At 44.8% G+C, this 23,876-nt stretch overlaps 1 protein-coding gene across 5 annotated transcripts in view; it reads left to right on the plus strand.

Annotated features, from left to right (window-relative positions):
- LOC144683022 (dachshund homolog 1-like) overlaps window positions 1-23,876 on the plus strand; it is a 551,253-nt gene that overhangs the window by 190,472 nt on the left and 336,905 nt on the right. For all 5 annotated transcript variants that reach the window (XM_078546003.1, XM_078546005.1, XM_078546002.1 and 2 more), the window contains exon 2: window positions 9,036-9,151. In XM_078546003.1, coding sequence (XP_078402129.1) covers window positions 9,036-9,151 — 116 coding nt within the window. The remainder of the gene's footprint in view (window positions 1-9,035; window positions 9,152-23,876) is intronic.

A 23,876-nucleotide genomic window follows, 5' to 3' on the forward strand; every position in this document is an offset into this window, starting at 1 on the left:
CCTGTATTTTTCTTATGTCGTCCATTAAGAAATGGTGCCTTGTTTGTTTTGGCTTCTCCCTCTTTTTAAGCCATTTGAAATGGTCAATCACTTCTGCAGGTGCTATAAGAAAGGAAATGCGTGCGTTTTCATGAAAATAATGATGGAAACTCAGTGCTCCGAGTGTTATATGTTCTACAGAGAGGTCAGGTGCAGACTTCTGAAGGGAACAAAGTGTGTTGTTTGTCCATTACTGTCTGAAGTATAATGGGAATTGCAACAATAGCCATTGTACATGTTCACTGCATACAGTTCCTTTAATCTTTAATTACCTCTACAATCAGACTACCTATGTAGCAGGACAATACACAAGTTATAAATTATCTTAAATTTATGTTTGTTGATGTTTTATAGACCACTGTAGTTTAGCTGTAAAAATAAACCTTGCCTTGTACAGTACTTTCAAAGCCCTGGCGTTGAGCAATTCTGGACCGGTGGCTATCTCAGCTTTACTTTAAAATGACATTTGCCAATGTACTTCCTTCTCTTGAAGGCATTGACTCCTTCAGTCACTCACTGGATAAGCCTAGTGAATTATCTGGGGTTATAGTGTTCCCTCTAAGAGCTTAACCCAACAGGAGCACACACATTGTGGGCTGGATTTTAAGGGGCACAGTGGTCCCCTCCCACGCCCCCACCGCCCCCCGCCTCCCCAACCCCAGCTAAAAGGTATGGCGGGGGGGAAGCCCGCTCACATTCACAATGGCTGTCCCATAACAAATTTTATACCGGGGGCAGTGTTAATTGCTTTAAAGCGAGACTTCCACCACTTTCTCGGGAGGAAGTCCCGCCTAAGAGAGTTGCCAGCCAATCCGATTGGATGGCGACTCTGTAGTCCCAGCGGCGCCACTAGGAGTGGTGGACACTACTCGTACTACAGGCACTCCCACAATGCAGGGGAGACCAGCTAAGCCTGAGGAGAGGGGTGTTGGTGAGGGGTGTGATGGGGGTGGGGGACTGGGTTCAAGAGGCCGGGGAGGTGGGGGGGAGGGATGGCGGAGGCCTCTTCCTCTAGCCTGACACCAGCCCGTGCAGCTAAAGCTGCCAGGCTTCCCACGTGGCGTTTCCACTCCAGAGGTGAACAAAAAAAACAAGACTGATGCTCCAGTGCAGCGCTGAGGGAGTACTGTACTGTCCGAGATGCCGTCTTTCAGAGGAGACATTAAACCAAGGCCTTTTTCCCATTTCAGCAGGACGTAGAGAATCCCATAGCACTATTCTCTAAGAAAAACAAGGAAGTTCTCATCAGTGCCCTGAACAATATTTATGCCTCAATCAACATCATAAAAATAGATTATCTGGTCATTATCACATTTTTTTTTAAAGCACAAACTGGCTGCTGTGTTTTCTACATTACTACATTAAAAAATTCCTTCATTGGCTATAAAGCACTTTGGGATGTCCGGTGTGATAGGCACTACATAAATGCAATTCTTCCTGAAAATTCTGTGCAAATATTTTGATACCAATATTACCCAGGAAGAAAGTGTTAACAGCTAAATGATTAAGAACTGTGTTTTTGTGGGCATAACTAGGAGCCCCCTTCTCACCCTGATTAACAGTAAAATATTCAGTGTGGCTGCAACGAATATATATATAGGGACCACCCGTAGAGTCAGAAGTTGGCGGGGATCACTGGGGAGTGTTGATTGGCTGGAGAATCAGCCAATCTGATTGGCCGGCAGCTCTGTAGTCCCAGTAGCGCCAGAGGCAGCAGTGACCAGGACTGGGACTACAAGCAGTCACCAGGTTTTAAGTCCTGGAGTCCATAAGTGAGAGGATGGGAGCCGGGGGTGGGGTTTCATGGCGGGGAGGGGAGGTACGGCTTATAGCAGGGATAAGTGCCTTGATGAAGAGGCTGGAGGGGAGGGGGCACTTGCACGGGGCAGGCACTGCGGGGGGGAGGCGCCCTTTGTGGAAAGAGGGGTCATGAGTGCCCCCCCTTCACATCCGATTCCCGAGCAGGGTGACCTGCCAGGCTTCTCCCCTGCCCCTGAACTGCTTCCACCAGTCTCACATTGAGGCCGGGTGGGAAGCAGCCCTTAAGTGGCCAATTAAGTGGCAGCCCTAGGCCTCATCCCCCCCACCCCCCTGCCATTTCAAATTACAGACAGGCCACCTGGGGAATTTCATACCCCCGTCCGCCCCAGCTTGTGGGGGTCTGTAAAAATTTTCCCGTGGAATTTTTAGTAAGTGTATTATGTGACTATGAACCTGGACTAACGTACATAGTCAGAAGGTTGTGGATTCCAGTCTCACTCCAGGAACTTGAGTACATAACCTAAGCTGATATTCCATGTGCATTATTGAGAGAGTGCCGCACTGCCGGAGATATATACCTCTCGGCTGAAATGTTTGAGGCCCTACATCAACACAAAAGCAAAATACTGCAGCTGCTGAAAATCTGATGTGAAAACTGCTGACCTGACAGCAGCTGTGACGGGCGGAACAGAATTACGTTTCAGGTCGATGATCGTTCATCGGAAGTGGAAAACGTTAGCGATGTAACAGATTTGAAGCGAGTAAGGCAGGGAAAGAGGGGAGGGAGGGGGAGAAAAAAAAGGGGAGGCCTGTGATAGGGTGGAAGGCGGGAGAGATTGAATGACAAAAGGGATGATGGTGCAAGGTTAAAGAGGATGATAATGAAACAAGTAAAGGAACGAAAGGAACGTAATTGTCTACCCTCCCAGGTGGATGTGAAATATCCCACGGCACTTCTTCGAAGAGGAGCAGGGGAGTTTCCCTCCACCCACCCCCGGTGTACTGGTCTGTCGTTATGTGCGGGGCAAGTTTTTTACGTAGAGGGTAGTGAGCGTCTAGAATTCGCGGCCAGAGGAGGTGGTGGAAGCAGGTACGATAGTGATGTTTAAGAGGCAGCTTGACAAGTACATGAATAGGATGGGAATAGAGGGATACGGACCCCGGAAGTGCAAAACGTTTTAGTTGACGGGCAATATGATTGGCGCGGGCTTGGAGGGCCGAAGGGCCTGTCCCTGTGCTGTACTTTTCTTTGTTCTCTGTTCTTTGTTATACCCCAACCAACATCACTAAAATGGCTCCACAGACGTTGCCCAGGCTGCAGACCATTTCCAGCATTTTCTGTTTCCGTTTCGGAGTTTTGACGCAGCAGTAAATTGCTTTTGTATCACCAGGACAAGTGATCTTTTTGTTATCCTGTTGCTGTTTGCGGGCGCTCGCTCTGAGCAGCTTGGCTGACACACCTCCTCCAGCAGTGAGTACGAACTTATGCGCGGACATACGAGTTAGGGGCAGGAGCCGGCCGCTGCACTTCAAAAAGCACTCCATTAACTGTAAAGCGCTTTGGGCATCCTGAGGCCAAGCTAGGCCCTGTAGAAGTCCAGATTCTTTCTTTCACCCAGGATAATTAATTCCGTTGTTTAATCTTTCCTTAAATAACAACTCGTGCGAAGCTTCCCTCTGAATTTGACTTGGTAACGAAACCTTAAAGTGACATATAACGAACTCAGTCATGGGTTTGCGATATGTAGTGACCTTAAAAACCCTTCCACCGTGATTTTAAAGAGCAGGAAGCTACTCAGGGACTACCCATGGCAGCAACGGAAAAGTGCTACAAGGAGAAGGTGGAACTCGATAGAAGAAAAGCGATCATCACAAAGAATATCAATCTTGATAATAAATGATTGCTGAAGGTTTGATATAGGCCATGGCTCAATTGTCAAGGGCTTAAGGACCAGATGAAGCACACGGAGTGAAACTCGGAGCGGCTTTAATGTGATACAGAACCATTATGCACTCTTAGCCCCACAGGTTTACTTCTCTTGTGGCCTGAAATTTAAAAAGAGGAATGTTTTACTTCAAAACTGATGAAAACGTTAAATTCAGTCCTGAGCATGCAAGTCTTTTTTTCTTGACAAGATAATCGTACCCTCATGGGGATTGACAAGATTTTTTCACACAAGCAGGGCATTCTTTTTCCTTTTCTCAAACAATGCATGCTCTAAGTGCATCATAAATTATGACTGTATAGGTTCTTCCCCAAACAGCACCTTACCTTGATGTTTTTTTTGGTGACCGGCCCTTGATGCTTTGCGAAATGAATGTCTTACCTCCGAACTTCACCCCAAAAGATATTTCGCTTCTGCCGCTGCTTTGAGGCAGTCTCCGATTGATATTATGATTTATAATACACTTTAAATGTTTATCATCCTCTGGAAGCCCAAGCACTTATACTTAGGATGGAAATGATATCATGAGCATATTCAGAAACATGTAAAGTGATCCTGCTGTACTTCAGGTTGTGGCACATTTGAATCAATAAAATATTCATAACGCAAACTTGTCTTCATGACCTTTATTAGAATTACTGTAAAACAGGATACTTACAGACGTGAAGTTTTACCTTGTGTGGAGTCATTTTGGTTGTTTATTCAAGGCTGCAGGGTAGGGAAATCTCAGCAATTATTTTTTTTTCTGCATTTATTCAATGACCACGAATGACAACAGAAAGATTCCAGTAGCAAAACTGGGAGAATATTGGGTGATTTTTCTTCCATGTTTCACAAACCAACATTAAAGAATCGGTCTGGCAATTGTAATTTAGCGGTAACAAAAACAGAATTACCTGGAAAAACTCAGCAGGTCGGGCAGCATCGGCGGAGAAGAAAAGAGTTGACGTTTCGAGTCCTCATGACCCTTCAACAGAACCTGTTCTGTTGAAGGGTCACGAGAACTCGAAACGTCAACTCTTTTCTTCTCCGCCGATGCTGCCAGACCTGCTGAGTTTTTCCAGGTAATTCTGTTTTTGTTTTGGATTTCTAGCATCCGCAGTAGTTTTTTGTTTTTATCTCTGTAATTTAGCGGTGTTGTTTTCAGCTGACGGTCAGGGAGAGTGTAGGTTTCTATCTGTTGTTTTTGAAAAAAATTGGAATGGAGGGACATTAGAAAAGATCTTCATTTTCTCCAGATCAAACCTGCTAGCTTTGATTCATATCATAATATTGTGGAAAATCTGTCACAACTTTTACCTGATTTGCCTTTCACCTAACGAAGATGGCTATTTTCCTTCATACGTGTGTGAAAGGAGAAGCGGTTTGATAATCCTTGGTGCATATTAGATGTCGATAACACCAGTCTGACTGCTCAGGCATTAATTAGCCTTTGTGTTCTGCTCTGATCAGTCACACCCTCAGGTCAGGGCATGGCTCAATTTCTTTTACAATTCTTATTTGGCCTTCAACTGCCTTTAAACATTTTTTTTTATTCTTTCATGGGATGTGGGCATCGCTGACAAGGCCAGCATTTTGTTGCCCACCCCTGATTGCCCTTAAAGTGAGAGGCTTGCCACATCATTTAAGAGGGCAGTATACACTCAACCACGTCGCTATGGGTCTGGCGTCACATGTAGGCCAGATCTGGTAGGGATGGCAGATTTCCTTCCCTAAAGGGCATTAGCAAGCCAAATGGGTCTTGACAACAATCAATGATAGTTTTGTAGTCACAGTTACTGAGACTAGCTCATATTCTAGATTTATTCATTGATTTTGAGTTCCATCAGCTGTCACGGTGGGATTTGAACCCATATTCCCCAGAGTATTCATCTGGTTCTCTGGATTACTAGCCCAGTGACAGTACCACTACTCCACACACCACCATCTCCCCTTAATCCTGCAACGCTTCATCAAGACATGACATTATCTTTTTGTCCTGACTCCTAAAATTGTGGGAGCCAAGTGCTCCCAAGCAAAATTATTATGGGGGGGAGTTTTCTCCCTGTCGGGCGGGCCGGTCGGGAGCGGGCGCGGAGCCGATTGCCACCTGCCATCGGCTGCCTGCCGCCATTTTGCGTGGACGGGCCAATTAAGGCCCGCCCAGCGTGACGCTCACCCGGAAGCGCTCAACACTACCTGTGTGGGCTGAGGGCGGGGGGTAGAGGGAGAGTCGGGGCCTGCGCTCTTTCACGCATGCACGCAAAAGAGCGCAGAAATCTCCCTTAGACACCGAGCTGGTTCAGGAAGATTAAGTCCAGTTATAAGGATGGCAAATAAAAAATAAAATAATTCAGACATGTCCCCTTATGTGACAGTGTGACATGGGCTGGGACATGTTTATGAATTTTCATGAAAAATTTTATTTAATTAACAAATACTTCATGAAACTTCATCCCACTCGTGGATGGGGTTTCATGAAAAATGTGAAGGCCACCTGGGGTCTTCACCTGCCCGCCAAGCTTAAGGTTGGACAGGCAGCCCTGACAATCACTTTAATTTGTCTATTAATGGCCTTAACAGGCCTTTGACAGTTCGGAGGGCGCGCAGCCGATTCTGGTGCGCGCCCACCGAACTTAAAGATCAGAATGACGGGCGGTGATGTCGGGTCGCATGCACCCGCCATCACCACGCGTTATTTTGTGCGTCAGCGTGTAGGAGCTCGCCCTGCACGCCAAACAGAAGCTTCTGCCAGTGGTGAAAATAATAGTATCTGTCTGAGGACTGGTCCTCTGCTCACTTCTCCGTTCCTCATGGACCTGGACCTTCCTCTTCAGTTACTCACAGGGACCTCCCATTTTCAATTTCAAGTTATCTAACATCATCCTCTTTCTTCCTCTTGGTTACATCCCTCTAACCTTCTTTAAATCACTTCATGCAGCCAGTTCTCATGCCTTGGAATATGGGCAATCCGACCTTGTTGCCTTCTGTTGAAGATATTCATGAACAATCTCTCTGAAGGCAGAGGGGCATGTGAGTGGGGTGGTGAAAAAGGCATATGGGACACTTGCCTTTATCAATCGAGGCATAGATTACAAAAGTAGGGAGGTCATGTTGGAGTTGTATCGAACCTGGGTGAGGCCACAGCTGGAGTACTGTGTGCAGTTCTGGTCGCCACATTATAGGATGGATGTCATTGCACTGGAGGGGGTGCAGAGGAGATTCACCAGGATGTTGCCTGGGATGAAACATTTAAGTTATGAAGAGAGGTTGGTTAGACTTGGGTTGTTTTCGCTGGAGCAGAAAAGACTGAGAGGCGACCCGATCGAGGTGTATAAGATTATGAGGGGCATGGACAGGGTGGATAGGGAGCAGCTCTTCCCCTTAGTTGATGGGTCTGTTACGAGGGGACATAAGTTCAAGGTGAGGGGCAGGAGGTTTAGGGGGGATGTGAGGAAAAACTTTTTTACCCAGAGGGTGGTGACGGTCTGGAATGCACTGCCTGGGAGGGTGGTGGAGGCGGGTTGCCTCACATCCTTTAAAAAGTACCTGGATGAGCACTTGGCACGTCATAACATTCAAGGGTATGGACCAAGTGGTGGTAAATGGGATTAGGTAGGTAGGTCAGGTGTTTCTCACATGTCAGTGCAGGCTCGATGGGCCGAATGGCCTCTTCTGCACTGTGATTCTGTGATTCTGTGAACAATCTTGCCTCCTCCAACGCCCTGAGAACTTGTTCATTGCTCTCATGTTCTCTCCAACTGACCAGCTTCATCATCCTCCAGAACTATGTTTCACAACTCCCAATTTTTGGATATTTGCTTTTCTCAAGGTCCACGTTTCAGCCCTGCATGACAATACACCCCAAATCAGGCTTGACAATTGTTTTCTTTACTATTATGCTGAGCAATTCTTTTCGTTCGGAGAATTCATTCTTTGCCGTTGCTATTGTAGCTCAGATTTCTTTATGGCAGTAACCATCTCCTGACAAGATGCTTCACAGGTACTGATGTTGTAATACCTGTCCCAGCTGTTGACCATTTATCTGCTTTCTTATCGTTATTTCTTCCGCTTGTCAAAGTAAGAGGTTAATTGGTGAAGGTGGAGAGATTTTCAGATGACCAATTCTTAGTGACTAGCACAGGGTATTAATGGACAGAATGAATGAAGTGGTGAAAGTTTCTGGAGTGAAAATTAATGTAAAAAGATGATTATATTTGAGGACTAATAATTGAGATTGACAGACAGGGTTTTAAACAAAAAATTGGCACAGGGCAAGAATTGATTTGCGAATAGCAGAACTTGTAAACATCCTCTTGTATGCATTTCTGATATTATTATATAATTGCAGTTCTTCTGTTATTTTCTCTTTAGACTTGGATTTGGTTGTAACCTGTTCTCACCGGCAGTAAATAGCGACAGCAGATTGCTTGCCCAGTTATGCACCCCACCCGATTCTCTTCCTCCCTTTGAAGCCGATGTGCCTTGTCCAGCGAGAGCGGCTTAAAACTGACCTCTCAAAAGATTACATAAATAACATAGCCCCAGCAAATGTTAATGTGTACCTGCGCGCGCATAATATAAGTGCCATATATTTAATCGCTTTCCACCCAAAAACCTAGCTGAATGGCAGTGGATTTTGGTCATTTATGCCAGTCCATTACTGTAAGGTCTGCAGACCACAGAGTTTTAGCCAGGAGGCAGCAGCAACTGTTAGAAAAGCTGATCATGGAGAGTAGACCCCCCCAATCTCCCAGCCCCCTACCCTCTCCCTCATTCATTTTCTTCCTCCTCCTAGCTAATTGTCGGATTAGAAAGTGGGGACAAATCTCCTAGAGCTGACATTGCCTTTTAATTTCCTGCAGAATCCTAAAATAGCATTCATTTAAACTACTACACATATTTGGCTTTTAAAAATCCCATAAATCAATATCAAGCTAACTGCAGTAATTATTACAAGTTAGAGCATAATTTTCAAGCTGAAAGCTCCATGTCGAATTTTAGCATATGCAAACTAGGCAATTCTAACATGTATAGATATTAATATTGAGAATCAGGTAACGAGATACGAGCTATGAATAATGCATTAACAGTGGCTGATCTTTATGAAAGAAATGAATTCAGCATGTAATCTAATTAGTAAAGGCAGTCTATTACATCTAGAGAAAAAGCAATCGTCCTTGAAATAAGTTTATTTACAATCTCTCCCAGCACTTTCAACAACTTCAAAAATGTTGCTAACTGATGTGGAATGCTCACTGAATTGAGATGTGTTTTTTTTTAAAAAATATTACTCTCTTTCTTCCCCAGTTCCAGGCCAGGAAGACCTCCCAAACGATCCCAGAGTGTTACGTCGCCAGAGAACTCCCACATCGTGCCACACACTGTCCCTGGACTAATGTCTCCAGGAATGATCCCACCTACAGGTAACTGGTTTTTCAAGAGAATAATCTTCGCCTTGCGTGCATGGTTGCCTTGAACTAAGTGCGAGTGCCCAGGTGGAAGGGCAGGCCCTTCATGTTTGCCTGAGATCGGCATGAAATTAACTAAGGCAAACGTTCCCTTTTTGTTGTGGCGTGTGGATTCCTTCCATGCCCACTGTCAGCGATGATTAATAGAATTTCGTTAATTGCTTACACTTTGTGCTAGCTTTCCCCAACTATTGCGAGGCTTTCTAAAAATAAACCACCCTCCCCAACCCCCCACCCACCCCCCCTTCTCTCCCCGCCACCGTCCTCCCATTTGGGAGGGATCGCTGCTCCAGAAAGTTGCAGGAGATGTTAAAGTGTCCCAATGGGGGTCCTTTTCTGAATGTTCAGTTGTGGAACTGAGGCAATTGGAGCAGGAAAGTCACAGGCCTGGGTCCTGCTCTATGGTGGGTTAAATAGTCTCAGTCCCAAGTATAGCTATAATTCACTTCAGTGTTCCTGTGCTACATGGGGGAAAGGGGAGAGAAACTGCCTGGCTTCTTAGCCCCGATCAGTGTCCCACTGGACAGAAAGTGAGATAACAGATTGAGACTCAGCTGTGGAGTTCTCAAGGTTTGCATAATCTGGTGACTCTCAATGTCTCCGCTCACACACATGGGGCAGAATTTTACCGCAGCGGGATTTTATGTTCCTCCTGAAGTCAGTGGGGTTTAGAATGTCTCGCCGCATTTAACGGCCCCGTCCCCGCCGAAACGGGGCCGTAGAATTCTACCCACGAAGAATGACCGCTTGGGCAAAGTAATCGCAAACAGTATCAGCTGTGACTCAGTTGTTAACATACTTGCTTCTGTGTTAGAAGGGTTATGAGTTCAAACCCCGCTCCATGACCAAAGCGTAAAAATCTAGGCCGACGGTCTAGTGGAGTGCTGCACTGTCACAGGTCCTGTCTTTTGGATGAGGTGTTAAACCGAGGCTCCGTTTCCCCTCTCAGATGGACGTGAAAGATCCCATGGCACCATTTTGAAGAAAAGGAGGGGAGTTATAGACACTGAGGTGTCCTGACCAATAGCCATTTCTTGATCAACATGACAAAAACAAATTATCAGGTCATCTCACCTTCCTTTTTGTGGGAGCTTGCTGTGCGCAAATTGGCTGCCATAGTTCCGACATTTCCTGCAGTGACTGCACTTCAGAAGTACTTAATCGTTTGTGTGGTGTTTTGGGGACAGCCTGAAATTGTGAAAGGCGCTATATAAATGCAAATATTTCTTTTGACAGACAGTGCCTGTTGAACTGTGCTTCAGCATGACGGGTAAAGAGGAGAGTAATGTAAAAGAGAGAAATTAAACCCTTTTAAAGGCAATCCAAATACTCCAATGTTATGTGTGCACGTTCAGCTGAATGAGCAAAAATTTTGCTACAAGAAATTCAATTTGCTACTTTTGAAAATTCCTCAACCTTGCTTGAGGTACCTCCCCAAGGAGTTGGGTGACTTTTAGCTCTTACGGCTCGAGATCACTTGCAAGTTTGAATGGAAATAACTTAATAGTCCTCTTGTTGTGTTTGTGAAAGCATTGCAAATAGTGTCCTACTTTGGTGCTGAATAGTGCCAGTTTGCTGTTGGGATTTCTATGCCAGCTAAAGAGCCAGAAGTCGGGGCAGGGGAGAAACTGAACCCCCAGAGCAAGGGTGAATTTGGCTGCCAACTCTGGAAAGTTAGGTCGTTTTTATTTCATGCTTCTAAGCAAACAAATGGATGCCAGTAACTAGGCCCTGGCTGAATGTCAGTGGTGTGTTGATGGTTCCACTGCTGTGCTAAACAGAATGCCTGTTAAATCACTGGTGGAAGATCTTCAAAATCAACACAAATATAACAATATATAAGCCAGATGCTTTATTTTTAATCTGTAAAGTGGAGTAAGTGCGCTCAGTTTGAAAGAATATAATTTCTTGCCCATGCTTCGAACGCTTTGGTTATGACTTTGCCGTACGTTTGCACTTGTTGTAATGTTGTCGGGGGGGTTTCAATTGATTTTGTTTTTTAAGAGTCACCCCCATGTCATGGGCGGCGCTTGTGAAAAACAATTGAAAGCAACTATTAGATAGGTTTTCAGTTTTATAGCAAGAAGAAGAGGAAAGAAGGGGCAGAGGTTAATGCCCCCTCCAAGGCAGGTTTAGAGGCAGGGAGCATTTCATGGGGCGAGAGGGTGTGGTTTGGGGATCCCGTTGCCTTCTGGCTTCTGCAGCTGATTAAGTCTGGGCTGTCCTCCTGCCCAGATTCCAATTGAGGCTCTTCATTGGGTGATTAATACCCACTTAAGGGCCTCATCCCGCCGCCGCTAGCGTTCAACCAGCAGCCGGTGAGAGAGTCATCGTCCAGGGAACCCCGGAGAGCACACTCGGTCAGCTTTGCTTGTAGGCTCCAGGAGGGGTTCCTCGTTAGACCCTGAGTATCTGATCGAGGGACCCGGCATTGGGAAGTCAGCCCTTGCCCTTGCCTCCGACCCTCTTCACCCATCGCCCACCCTCCCAACCCTTTAACGACACCCCACCTGGGTTACACCCTCAGTCATCTTTGGTCTCGGGTCCCTCATTGATCCTGGGCCTCTGGTGGGTGCATTGAAAGCAGCAGTGTTGCTGACAGCAATGGAGAGCTGCTGGCCTCTTTGGCGGGCACTCAATACGAAGGGCATTGCCCAATGGAGGCAACGCGGGGCTTCTGCCAGAGCTCCAGCCAGTAGGCAAGACTTCTGTCGCAAACATTAAATTCAGCCCATGGAGTTCCACAGTTTTGAGACCCTGCATAGGAATGAATTCACTAGGAGCGAGTGTATTGAGTCTTGGGTTGGGCTTTTCAAAGGGCCACAGGGTCTGAAGCTGGTAGGAGCTGCCGATGAAAATCACAACCCTGGAGGTTGTGTCGGAATCCTGACATCTCCAGGACGGCCTCGAAGTTTCAGTTGGCCACCGGGAGGGTGGGGGTGGGGGAGCGAGGGAGCGGGAAAGTCATTTCGCTTCCCATTAGTGATCCAGCTCTTTGAAGAGCTTGTGAATCCTGAAACGGAATGAGATTTTGAACATTTTTGCTGGTGACCCCGCACAGTTTTGCATCGGTCAGTGCACAGCTGTTGGTCTGGCCAGATGACTTGGATAACTTGCTTTACACAACTGTTAACTTTTAATCAGTGGGTCCAGTGAGTGCTGGAGCGAGCACCGTTCCTACCCACCTTCAAGGACAACTCATTGCTCTAATCACCAAGGCAGTGGCAGCCCCTAATTTGGCTGCCACCTGCCATTGCCCCTGGTGCCAGGCGGGCAGTTCCTGCCTCTAGGATGGCTCTCTGTGCCTCTCATTGGACGCTGAGCTCACCTCCTGCCCAATCCGGCTATTTGCATTTGGCGGTCACATCACGGGCGGGGTCAAGACCCAAAATTCATTTGGGTGTCAGGTTCCCAGCCCCGCACTGAAAATCCGGCTCTTGAATTCAACCGAGGAAGGGTGTAGGGGGAAGGATGAGTGTATATTATGAATTGTAAAATAATAAAACATTTTGCAATAACCTGCATTTTAATATGCTGCCTTGCAAATTTACAAAACATTGAATTTACCATGTCACAGGGAAGAAAAGGAGATGCAACTCTGACAACTAAACATGTTTGTCAGTGTGTAGAAGATTAAATAATTGGTTTAATTTCCAAATTATGAACCGAGGGAATAAAATGCCAGTCAATGTCCAAGCTTAATATATTTTTAGATGCTATTTTTTTTTGCGCAAAATGTTTTTTTATCCCCTCATGTTGCAAGGCAATGATGAAAGGCATTAGTCGGGAGACACACTTGAAAAGGAGTACTCAGCCAGTATTGCATGATTGCTGAGCTTTCTGCAAGAGGAAAGGTCAGCAGGAATCTGAGCGACTGACAAAACAAGGCCAAGAGAGAAGGGAGGAATGTTTAAACTCTGTGTGCCACACCAAGTGCCCTTTTAAAAACTCCAATATACCAAGGGGACAAATTCATTGAGTAGTTGATTCCCTCACAGCACACGCAAAAATCATACGCTTGATTCCAGCAAATCATTAATGCCTCCTCCCTTGAGTAATGTTGATATTACCTTCTTGAGAAACGGCATTGATATTTGTTGCAGGATTGCTGGAACATTTTTATATGTTACGATCAATTGTATGGCCCTGAGGATAGCCTTTCCACAAACCCATTCCTATAGAAATGCCTGGGGCTGGTTATGAGCAGCGCACAAATATTACCCGCGGACAGGGTATTTGCTTTTGTATACCATGGAAATTGCACATGATGTCAAGGTCCCTGATATTGAAGTTGACACTGAAGACGTGAAAGAAAACAGAAGTATACAGCCCACTTGCGTGCTACCATGGTTCTTATGTGTTTTGGTCATTGTTTCACCATGCTTGGGTTGAGTGCAGTTATTGAAGTTTAAAACAGGTATCATCATATCTATGTTGACACGAAATAAAGGGAGAAAATATTGGGAACCTTTGGCAACCCAGTCAGCGACTGAAAGCTAGGGACCGATGACATTAACAATTTGGGCCCGACCCCCAATAGAAATCCTAAAGTTATGGGATCCACCTTACCAACTAGCATTACGTCCGCAGATTTGTCCACAACAGTAACACGCAGCAAACATTTGTTCATAGGCATGATATTTCTAAGTCATAAGGTTCTGGGTTCAAGTCCCACTCCAGGGATTGCCTACAAAAAACTTCAAAAAGCCGGTACACCAGTGCTGCACCCTGTGAGAGGGCGCTGTCATTGGGTTAAGGCGTTAAACCCGCGGCCCCATCCACCTGTTCAGGTCGGTGGATAAGATTCCATGGCACTATTTCAAAGAACAGTAGGGGAGTTATCCCCGGTGTCCTGGCCAATATTTAGCCCTCAATCCAACGTCACAAAAACAGATTAGCTGGCCATTATCAAATTGCTGTTTCTGGGAGTTTCCTGAGTGCATATTAGCTGCCACAGTTCCTACATTACAACAGTGACCACACTTCACAAAGGACGTAATGGGCTGTAATGCACTTTAAGATGGCTGGTACTTGTGAAAAGTGCTATTTAAATGCAAATCTTTCTTTTCATTAAATTTAAGGGCAGGATTTTGCCCTTGGCGGGGACCTCAGCGGGGGTAGGCAGGGACGATTGGAAAGCCGAGTTCTGCCCGCGATCGGTTCCGCACTGCGATTTCACACAAGCAGGCCAATTAAGGCCCGCCCTATGTAGATCGTGATCGGCAGCGCTGAGCACTGCCTGTGCGGGCAGGGGGGAGGAGGGAGAGCGGGGCCTAGCGCACAGTTCGCGCATGCACGAGAAAGAGCGCTTCAATCTCCCTGAGACACGGAGCTGCTTCAGGGAGATCGAAGCGCTGTTTAAAAAAAAAATAAAGACAGTAAAAATTTAATAAAACATGTCCCCTCATGTGACATAAGATGTGACATGTTTTTAATTCCAAAATAAAAGTTTTTAAATGTTTATTTGCTTTAAAAAATGTAAAGGCCACTTGGCCTCTTCGCCTGCCCACCAACCGTAAGGTTGGATGGGCAGTGTAGATTTGAATTTAATTAGATTGTTAATGGCCTTAATCGGCCTTTTAATTATCAGTGGGCGCGCAGCCGACTCCGGCGTAATATTCTACCCTAAAGAATGAAGAGTCTTGTGGGGTGCAAAAAAACTATGTGCTGCAATTTTCCATATGTTCTCAAGTGAAGCTCTGTACCAGCGACACTAATTTGTAAAATTATAGAATCATACAACACAGGAGGGGGCTGTTTGACCCACTGTGCCTGTACTGGTTTACTGATAGAGCTACCCAATTAATCTCAATCCCCTGCTCTTCCCCCATAGCTTTGCACTGTATTTCCTTTCCAAGTACTGCATATATCTTATTCCCCTTTGGAAGCTACTATTTTATCTTTGCAAAAGGCAGTCCATTCCAGACCATAACATCTCATTGCATAAAACAAGTGTCTCCCCATCTCACATGAAAGATGCAGATATTTACGGATCAGCCTTCCAGAGGGCTGATGAAAATAGGGGAGAGAATCATAGATCTGTGATTCAGATTTCCAAAATGTACTTTTTTTTGTTGGGGGGGTAGGGGGGGGGATGTTTTGACTACACAGGAGGGTGGGGTAGGTGGGGGGCAGTGGTTAAGTTCACCAAAAAACAAAGCCTGACCCTAACCCATTCACTTCCAGCTTTACCCAGGCTGGGTTGAGGCAGGGCAGATAAATAACCTGCCCGCCAGAGGCGGGTTCATATTTTAAGTACTTTAATGAGGTTGCTCGCCTTAAATTTTTGCTGATTTCCACTTTTAATGGCCACAGCCATATTTCCCAAGGCTCAGGAAATGCATCAGCTAAGGTAGGTGAGAATGGCCAGATCTATGAGGGTAAGTTACTTTCCAGCGCTTCTTGTGGGCCAGGAGGAGCGGGAGTGCTTCTCCCCAGACTGATCTCCCCGAGGTAACTTGCTACCCTCCCCACGATGGTGCAACCCCTCCGGCCCCATAATCTGCTCAAGACCTCTCGTGTCTGCTTTCTCCCCCTCACTGGCCTCTGACCTCCCTGAGGCCTTTCCTTTCCCTCCCTCCTTTCCTCTCTTCAGTACATCCCATCCCATCCAACAGCTTCGCAACTTGCCCAGCTGCAGACTCAAAAACACATGCAAAAAACTTAAATGAAGTCCTGACATTAAATTCTCCACCTGCTACGACCACCCCATCCCCAAAACCCCCCCGCCCCACCTTTATGTATGGACACGGGTGAGCACCTGTACTAGACCAACTAAGGGTTAAACTATATTCAGCATCACCTGATGTCAGGTTGGAGGCTGAAGGATGACATCAATTAACATTATCTTATGGTGTTAGAACATGTGGTATCTGTTTCAAATCCTTTGGATTTTTTTGGCAGCACTAAATATGAATTTTATTAGTTCTCTCTGTCATTCTTATGCTTAAAAAAATAAAATTAGGTGTGAATAATAAGAGTAATTTACTTATCGTGCTGTTTCATGGCTACTCCACATTTAAATGAATCTGCAGGACAAGCTATTTTTAATACAATTTTCTACACAGTTGCCAATTCCAGGGAACTTGTTTCTCTTTTCCCTCTGGTTCGTGCTTTTCTTCAATATGTAACTATGCAGCTCTGTGCCTATGTTGAAATTTGTTTTGTTGGAGTCAGTTACTTCCTTCAGATACAGTCGGCCGCTATTGGCCACCATCAAGATTTGACCTTGTCGATCACTTTGTGTTAAAACAACTGCAAAATCCAGGGGGGACCGAAAACTAATTCTGTACGTGAAAGTAAGCTTCAATCGTGTGGTTCTCTTTCGAGCAAGCCAGCTATTGGTCTTGAGTCCATTCCCATAACCGGTTCTTTCAGATTTATTCTGCAAGGGGCCTTGCAATGGATTCACATTCCTGGAACTTGCTGCCCACAATCGAGGGTGGTGGAAGCAGAGACAATCCACAATTTCAAAAGGAAATTGGATGGGCACTGAAGGGAAATAAGCTTGCAGAGTGACAGGAATACCGCGGGGGAATGGGACTGACTGGATTGCTCCATGCCGAGAGCTGGCATAGACTTGGGTGGGCTGAATGGCCTCCTTCTGTGCTGTAAATGACTCTATGGGCGGAATCTTCCTGGTCCTGCCAGCAGCAGGAAACTTGGGGGGGCGGCGGGTGCAGGGGAACTTAATTTGGTGTGAGGCCAAAAAATCAGTTTCCTGATGGCGGGATGAATTTCAGGAAATAGGTTCTCGGGGTTTTAAAGGCGGATTAAAGGTGGGTTGAACTTCCTGACAAACAATTTCGGGAAGCCCTTTTGCACGCATTAGCAAGTCATGCATACTCATTAAAAGGCCAGAATTAAGTCCCCTCTCCAAATTAAGTTCCCCGCCAGCGAGAAAATTGAACTTAAGTTGACATGCACCCGTCAAAGTAAACTTCTGCCCATATTAACGGTGAGTTGCCACTGAATTGTCTTCTTTGGGGAGCGTCTGTAAATGCCAGCCCATACTTGAGACCGGGTGGTGGCAAGTTGCATGGAGGATGACCAAAGAAGGGTTAGCAGGGAAGGGGTGGAGCAGTGGTGGGGCTAAAGTGGAAGGGAGAGTGCAGGCTGCCCGGGTGCCCTTTACATATGGCGCCCAGACCTTCGCCCCCAGGAGGTGATGGCCAGGACGGCGACTCCCTGCCTGCACCCCCTCTCCCCCTGCGAGAACCGGCGAGCTCCTCACAGATACATATGTAGTGAGCTGAACAGTGCGAGAAAACGCGTGGTCAGCCATCCCACCCCACAATTGAGAATCGCTCCCAATTCCAAGCCTGCCACCAAACTTAGACTCCAGGATGGAAGATTCTGGCTATGACTATATAAAATCAGAAACTCAGCTGGGCGTTGGAAAGGCCTAACGTGGTCAAAGTTCACTGAAACTTTTCAGCTCATTGACTTCTTCTTTGACCAACACCTTGTGGGAAACAGCTGATTTCATCTTTTATATTAGGAGACATAGTGGTGAATCCTAGAGTGTGCCTATTGTTTTCATATTTGGTTTCAAGTAGTGCCAGATGTCTCTTAATCCCTGGAATGCAAGGCATTTTGTTGTGACCTCAGAAGATGGTCTGGTATGTTTAGGAAATGCTGATGCAGCTCTGCACACACTGACTGTCACTGCAAAAATGGTGGAGATTGTTGGCATTAGCTCCCAATTCTGAAACTAAACAAACCGCCCATTTGAATACAGTGCTTCAAAGTGTAAACAGCAAATGGAAAAGGTTTTCTGGGGTTAGATAAGAAAATAAAAAATAGGAACATGAGCAGACCATACAACACCTCGAACCAGCTTAGCCATTCAATATAATCGTGGCTAGGGTTGCCAACCCTCCAGGATTGGCCTTGAGTCTCCAGGAATTGAGAATCAATCTCAAGGACACTGCTGTGTACATCCCTGGAGAAACATGAAAAAAATATTGATTTTCTTTTGTCATTTCTTTGAATATTTATCTTTACCAGACATAAAAATATTGAAAATGGGGGAAAAAAAATGGCTGTTTGGCTGACAGTCAAGCATCACCCAGTTGGGTAATGAGTCTTTTTGCTTTCCAATTGGCGTAGGAAGGCACTGCGTCACGAGGATGGATGTATTGGCTGACTAATGGCTGGAGTGTGGGGACAAGTCACGTGACGAAACCTCCAGGAATACATTTAATCACAGTTGGCAACCCTAGTCACAGCAACTCCCTGGGCTCAACTTCACACCCACTCCCCAGATCCCTTGATTCCCAGAGAGATCAATAATTTATCTATCCCAGCCTTGAATATACTCAATGATGGAGCATTCATAACCTTCTGGGGCAAAGAATTCCAAAGGATCACAATCCTTTGGGTGAAAAAATTTCTCCTTATCTCAGTCCCAAAGGATTGACCTCTTACCCTGAGACTGTGACCTTGTGTTTCAGATTCCCCAGTCAGGGGAAACAACGCCTCAGTGTCTGCCACGCTAATCCCCTTCAGAATCTTGTATGTTTCAATGAGATTACCTATAGTATATAGAATTATTAATAAGGATAGCTTAGTATTGTCTGTGAAAAGTTAAATATCCAGTCTTTTGTTTTTCGCATCTGCTTTACAAGCAGTTTAGATCAAGCCAATCTGAAGGGAAAGTAATATTACCAATGGGCTGTGGTTTCTCCTCAGGGCAGAAAGTAACGATGGCTTGTAGTCACGCTGTGGCTATGAACCTGATATGAATGTGCAACCAGCTTCAAAACAGATGTCAGGAGGAGGGAGAAAGCCCACTCTAGAGTACATTTTAATGCAGTAGTCCTTACTGTGTAAATTTGAGCTCATCACAAGCTCTGTACCTGTATCCTAAATCGCACTGACCCCTGCCTTTGCCCATCAAACTCGTGCTTACTGATCTACACAGGCTCCAGGTTCGGCAATACCTACATTTTAAACTGCTCATCCTTGTTTTAAAATCCCTCTGTAGTCTTTCCCTTCCCTTCTCTGTAACTTCCCCCAGCCCTCCGAGATCTCTGTGATTCTCCAATTCCGGCCTCTTGTGCATCCTTGATTTCCATATTGCCTACAACTGCCTAGGCCTGAAGCTGTGGAATTCCCTCTCTACCTCTCTTTCCTCCTTTAATATGATACTTAAGACCTAGCTCTTTGTCTAAGCTTTTGGTCACCCTGTCTTAATAGCTCCTCATATGGCTCAGTGTCAGATTTTGTTTGATAATTGCTCCAGTGAAGTGTCTTGGGGTATTTGACTAAAATGACCTGGAATTGAAAGCTAGTCTCAGTAATGGTGACTGTGAAACTATCATTGCTTGCTGTAAAAATTCATCTGGTTCTCTAATGTCCTTTAGGAAAGGAAATCTGCCGTCTTTACCTGGTCTGGCCGACATGTGACTCCAGACCCACAGCAATATACTTGACCCTTAACTGCTCTCTTGAAATGTCCATTTGATTCAAGGGCAATTAGGGATGGGCAACAAATGCTGGCCTTGGCAGTAATGCCCATGAAAGAATAAAAAAGACAGTTGCTTGAGTTGTTGTTGGTCTGCCTTCAGGTTTAAAGAACCTCCAATTTCTGCCCTTTGGAGTAAGTGTCTCAGAACCCTATAGCTAATGGAACATAAAAAATTAGCAGCATTGCTGATTTGCTACAGCCAGAGGGGATGCAGGGAATTAAGGTACCTTATTATATATCCATGTTACATTTGTGTGATTATGTAGGCTTAAGCTTTATTTATGCTCAGAGACATAGTTGACAACCATACATCCTTTCAGTGAAGCTGCTCAATATACATTAAGGCAGCCTAATATATAATTGGGACTCTCGCCAACAAGTGGTAGAAATGAGATTGCTGTCGCTTTGAAGAAAAATAGCAACCAAATGTTTTGCCTTCTGTCTTCACATTTATGCTCTTAAAATGCTTGCACACCGAGACAAACATCAACCACAGCTGGAGGATCATCAATTTGGTGAAAGACGCTCTTTAGTCTGCCCGAAACTTGTTGGTCTTTCAGTGCAAAGAGTTGTCCACGACTGAGTGTTGCAGACTGCCACATCCCAAGGTCCAGGACTACGTGCTGAGGGATGCACTAAAGCTTAAGACAGCCACTGCAGAGGTGCAGTGGGGAAAGGTTGCTGTCTAAGGTCTTACAGCTGTAGTGCACCGAGCAGCTGGAAAGTGTATAGAACCCTCAGGCTGTATGACTTACATTGAATGTCTACGATGGATATTACTTGTACCACTGTTGTATTGAAGCACCTCAGAGTGCAACATCCTCTATGTAGAAAATTTGAATATCATTGCACTTTCTGTAATAACTATTTTGAAATGTTTTGTAATGTTTTTTCGGATATTTTAAGAATAAAGTATATTTTTGCAAAAAAAACCTTCTTTAAATAACTTAAGCTTTAAAATGGTTCTGAGCTGAAAACAGAGCTGAAAAATCTGGTAAATGAAAATAAATACATGTGTGAATGTGCTGGTGCCACTGTGATTTCTTTCTAAGCATTTCTTTGTCACTTGTTATTTCTATTTTGCCACAATGACAACAGAAGGCCATTGCGCCAGAACGAAATGGTCTCCCATTGCTGGAGAAAGTTTTCTGTGGCTAAAACCAGCTGAATTTAAAGTGATAACAGAATCCTTTCTTCCACATAGCCCTAAGATGCGAAGGCAATAAAGGTAATCTGAAAGAGAGAGACAGAGGCCATATTTTAACCAAAGAGGATTAGGATTCCTTTTCCAAACCAGCAGTCACAAGCTTAAACAAGTATTAAGCTGAAGGAAGAGAAATTTAAGATTATACCACAGTTTGCTCATCCACAAAAATGGCTCCCAACAATGGTAGAGAATACTGGAGAGTCTGTAGTGAGCAAGGCACATCCTGTACATTGTGTAGTTGCGTGCTAAGTTTAAAGCCTGTTATCTAAAGGGATTATATGATGTCCTAAAGGTTCCTGAACACTTCATTGAGTCAAGTCCAGTTCGATGATGTGTTTCTCTCAGACTCCAACATAGGAGGAAGCTTGAGTTTCTTTCTAGTCGCCTTTTGTTATTTGTTCCCTTGATATTTAAACATGTGGCGAGGTGAAAGCTGCGTAGGGTCCTATCCAGGGAAATCATGGACTCTTTGAGGATGTAGCAGGATAATTTCTTTGAAGTATAAGGTTTTCGAAGGTCATTTTGCACGTGAACAACAGATGGCCAGCAATTAAAAATTGCGAGAGATAAGTTGACTTTCCCAATTATTTCCATGTTCTGCCCGATAGAATTTCAAGGCGACCCCGTAAATGAAACAGGCAACAGGCTGCTTAAAAAATACAGATTGAGTTACTATGCTGTAGAATCCTAATTGCAATTTTTATTTAAAATGGGTGGAGCGTGGGCTACCCATGCTCCATCCATTTGTACCAGACACCGAATGGCTTTAGGCACAGTACTTAACAGGACTGCTGTCGGCCGATCAGAAAGTAGCCCCGAAAGTAATTTATATTTCCTTTTAGACACAAAAAAATCCTACTAAAACCTACCTACTTACTAAAACCTTGTTAGTCTTTTCCACCCCACCCCCACTAGAGCTGTACTTTGAGTGTCCTGTCTTCCATTCTTAATTAGCACTTTTCTTAGACAAATATCACCACCTTCAACACCTCTTTGATCCTTTTGCCTGTGACATCTTTTGATTATTTGCTCCTATCACGGCTTGCTTATCTCCACAATCACCACACCCTCAACTTCTCTCTTCCCCCACCCCGTCCCCCCCCACCTTAAACCAGCTTATATTTCGCCTTTCTCCTAACTATGCTTCAGTTCTGCCGAAGGGCCGTGAAGGCTCGAAACGTTAACTGATTTCTTCTCCACCGATGCTGCCAGACCTGCTGAGTTTTTCCAGGTAATTCTGTTTTTGTTTTGGATTTCCAGCATCCGTAGTAGCTTTTAGCTTTTTGTTTTTAAAAAAAACCTATGTCTGTTTCAGATCTGCCCTTTCAGGAGGGATCACCTACACCTTACCCAGAACCAACCTGGCCAATATTCCATCCCCTCAGAACTGGTGAGCTGCAACCAGCAAATGATCCCAGTGGATGTTTTTCAGTGGTACCTAAAACCATGTTAATGAGATCTCAAAATGTCTCAGGTTTCAGGCCGACAAGTACGGGCCGAATGGGCTGACTTTGTGCCTGTTTTGGCCACGGTTGAGATTCACCTCCTGCTATCCATTCCTGCTACCTTGCCAGCGACTGTTCAGAATGCCACATATAGTACGCACAAGTTACTTCCAAAGCTCAGGTGGCACAATCAAAACCAACAAGTGTCGATGAAGCGGGAAAGCATGGCAGGACAGTCTTAACGTCACTACCACTGCTTGGTATCAGACTCCAGAGCCAGTCACTATCTAAGCCTCTCAAAGCCGTTCATTATCCCCATGTACCATGTGCAGCAGTGGATACACATTATGTGCTGTGAATGTATTAATGTATGTGTTGTAACCAAAAACTAATAGGTGGTGATCTCACTCAGTGCCAGCTATATGGCAGATGTGGGAGAATAGAATTTTCCTACTGGCATTGTAGGAGGTGCTTGGTTTGGTTTAAGACAAACCTGGAGGGAAGTTGAAGCTTAATGCTGACTTTGGTTTGTGCTACCATTGTCAGAAATGGTGGCACTTGTGTACAAAAAGGATTCTATCCTAACATTGACATCAGCTGAATAAAATTGAGAAATAATTTCCATGCAAAAGGATTATCGCTTGTTGGAAATTAATTTGAAAGAGATCACTTTTGAGCGTGATGTTGCGGGGAAAGTTCAGTATTGAAGGTGGTTGTGCAGTTTGCTCTTCTTTTGTTTTCCATTCGCAATGTTGAAACAATAGAATTAATGGGCATGTTGCTCCGGCTCAGGACCCTGTGCAGCAACGATCCCTGAAAACAAGGCCAAAGTTGCAGGTCACTCTGAACCTTAGTGCAGTTTGCAAAAGGTCCATATCTCATGCCAAGACATTCGCTTGCACCATTTTACAGTTACCCCAAACACAAATTCCTTTATGCCTATAATTGCCAGAATAATGCAGCAGTCATTAAATTGTGTATGGAAAATCATATACTTTAATTATAAAAGACTGCACATAGAGTACTAATCACAGTATTTGTCATGCTAATGTATAGAGCTTCAGTTTATTCAACAGACTGTAGAACTTGTCTACATTGGTTAATATAATCTGTCCAGGACAATTTGAAAGTTCATCTATGATTCTTGTTTTCTCCCTTCCATTTTTTTAATTGCTAACTCTTTGCTCTAAATATTGTCATCTTCTATTAAAGAGGTACATCACAAATCAGTGCAGCAAAATTACCTGAGGCACATTGCCGTCTTCATGCAACACATCACATGCCCAATCAAGCACTTCCTCTCAAGAAGCCTCAGAGCTGTCCATCTGCAATTTGTACATAGGAAACTTGTCTTCTCCCTAATTGATAATGTTCAAGATTTTTGCATTTGCCACCAGTGGTGAAATACCCCTTGCAAATATTCAGGCAGCAAGCGTGCTTGTTTAATCATGAATGCAATTATGGTCCAAATCCGATAAGATCATTTGGACATGGGGAATATTATGAAAAGCAATACTCAATCTTATCGGTTCTGTGACCTTATTGTTCCCCGTTGTG

Source organism: Cetorhinus maximus, chromosome 7 (assembly GCF_964194155.1).
Source record: "Cetorhinus maximus chromosome 7, sCetMax3.hap1.1, whole genome shotgun sequence".
In the NCBI taxonomy this organism is placed as follows: Eukaryota; Metazoa; Chordata; class Chondrichthyes; order Lamniformes; family Cetorhinidae; genus Cetorhinus; species Cetorhinus maximus.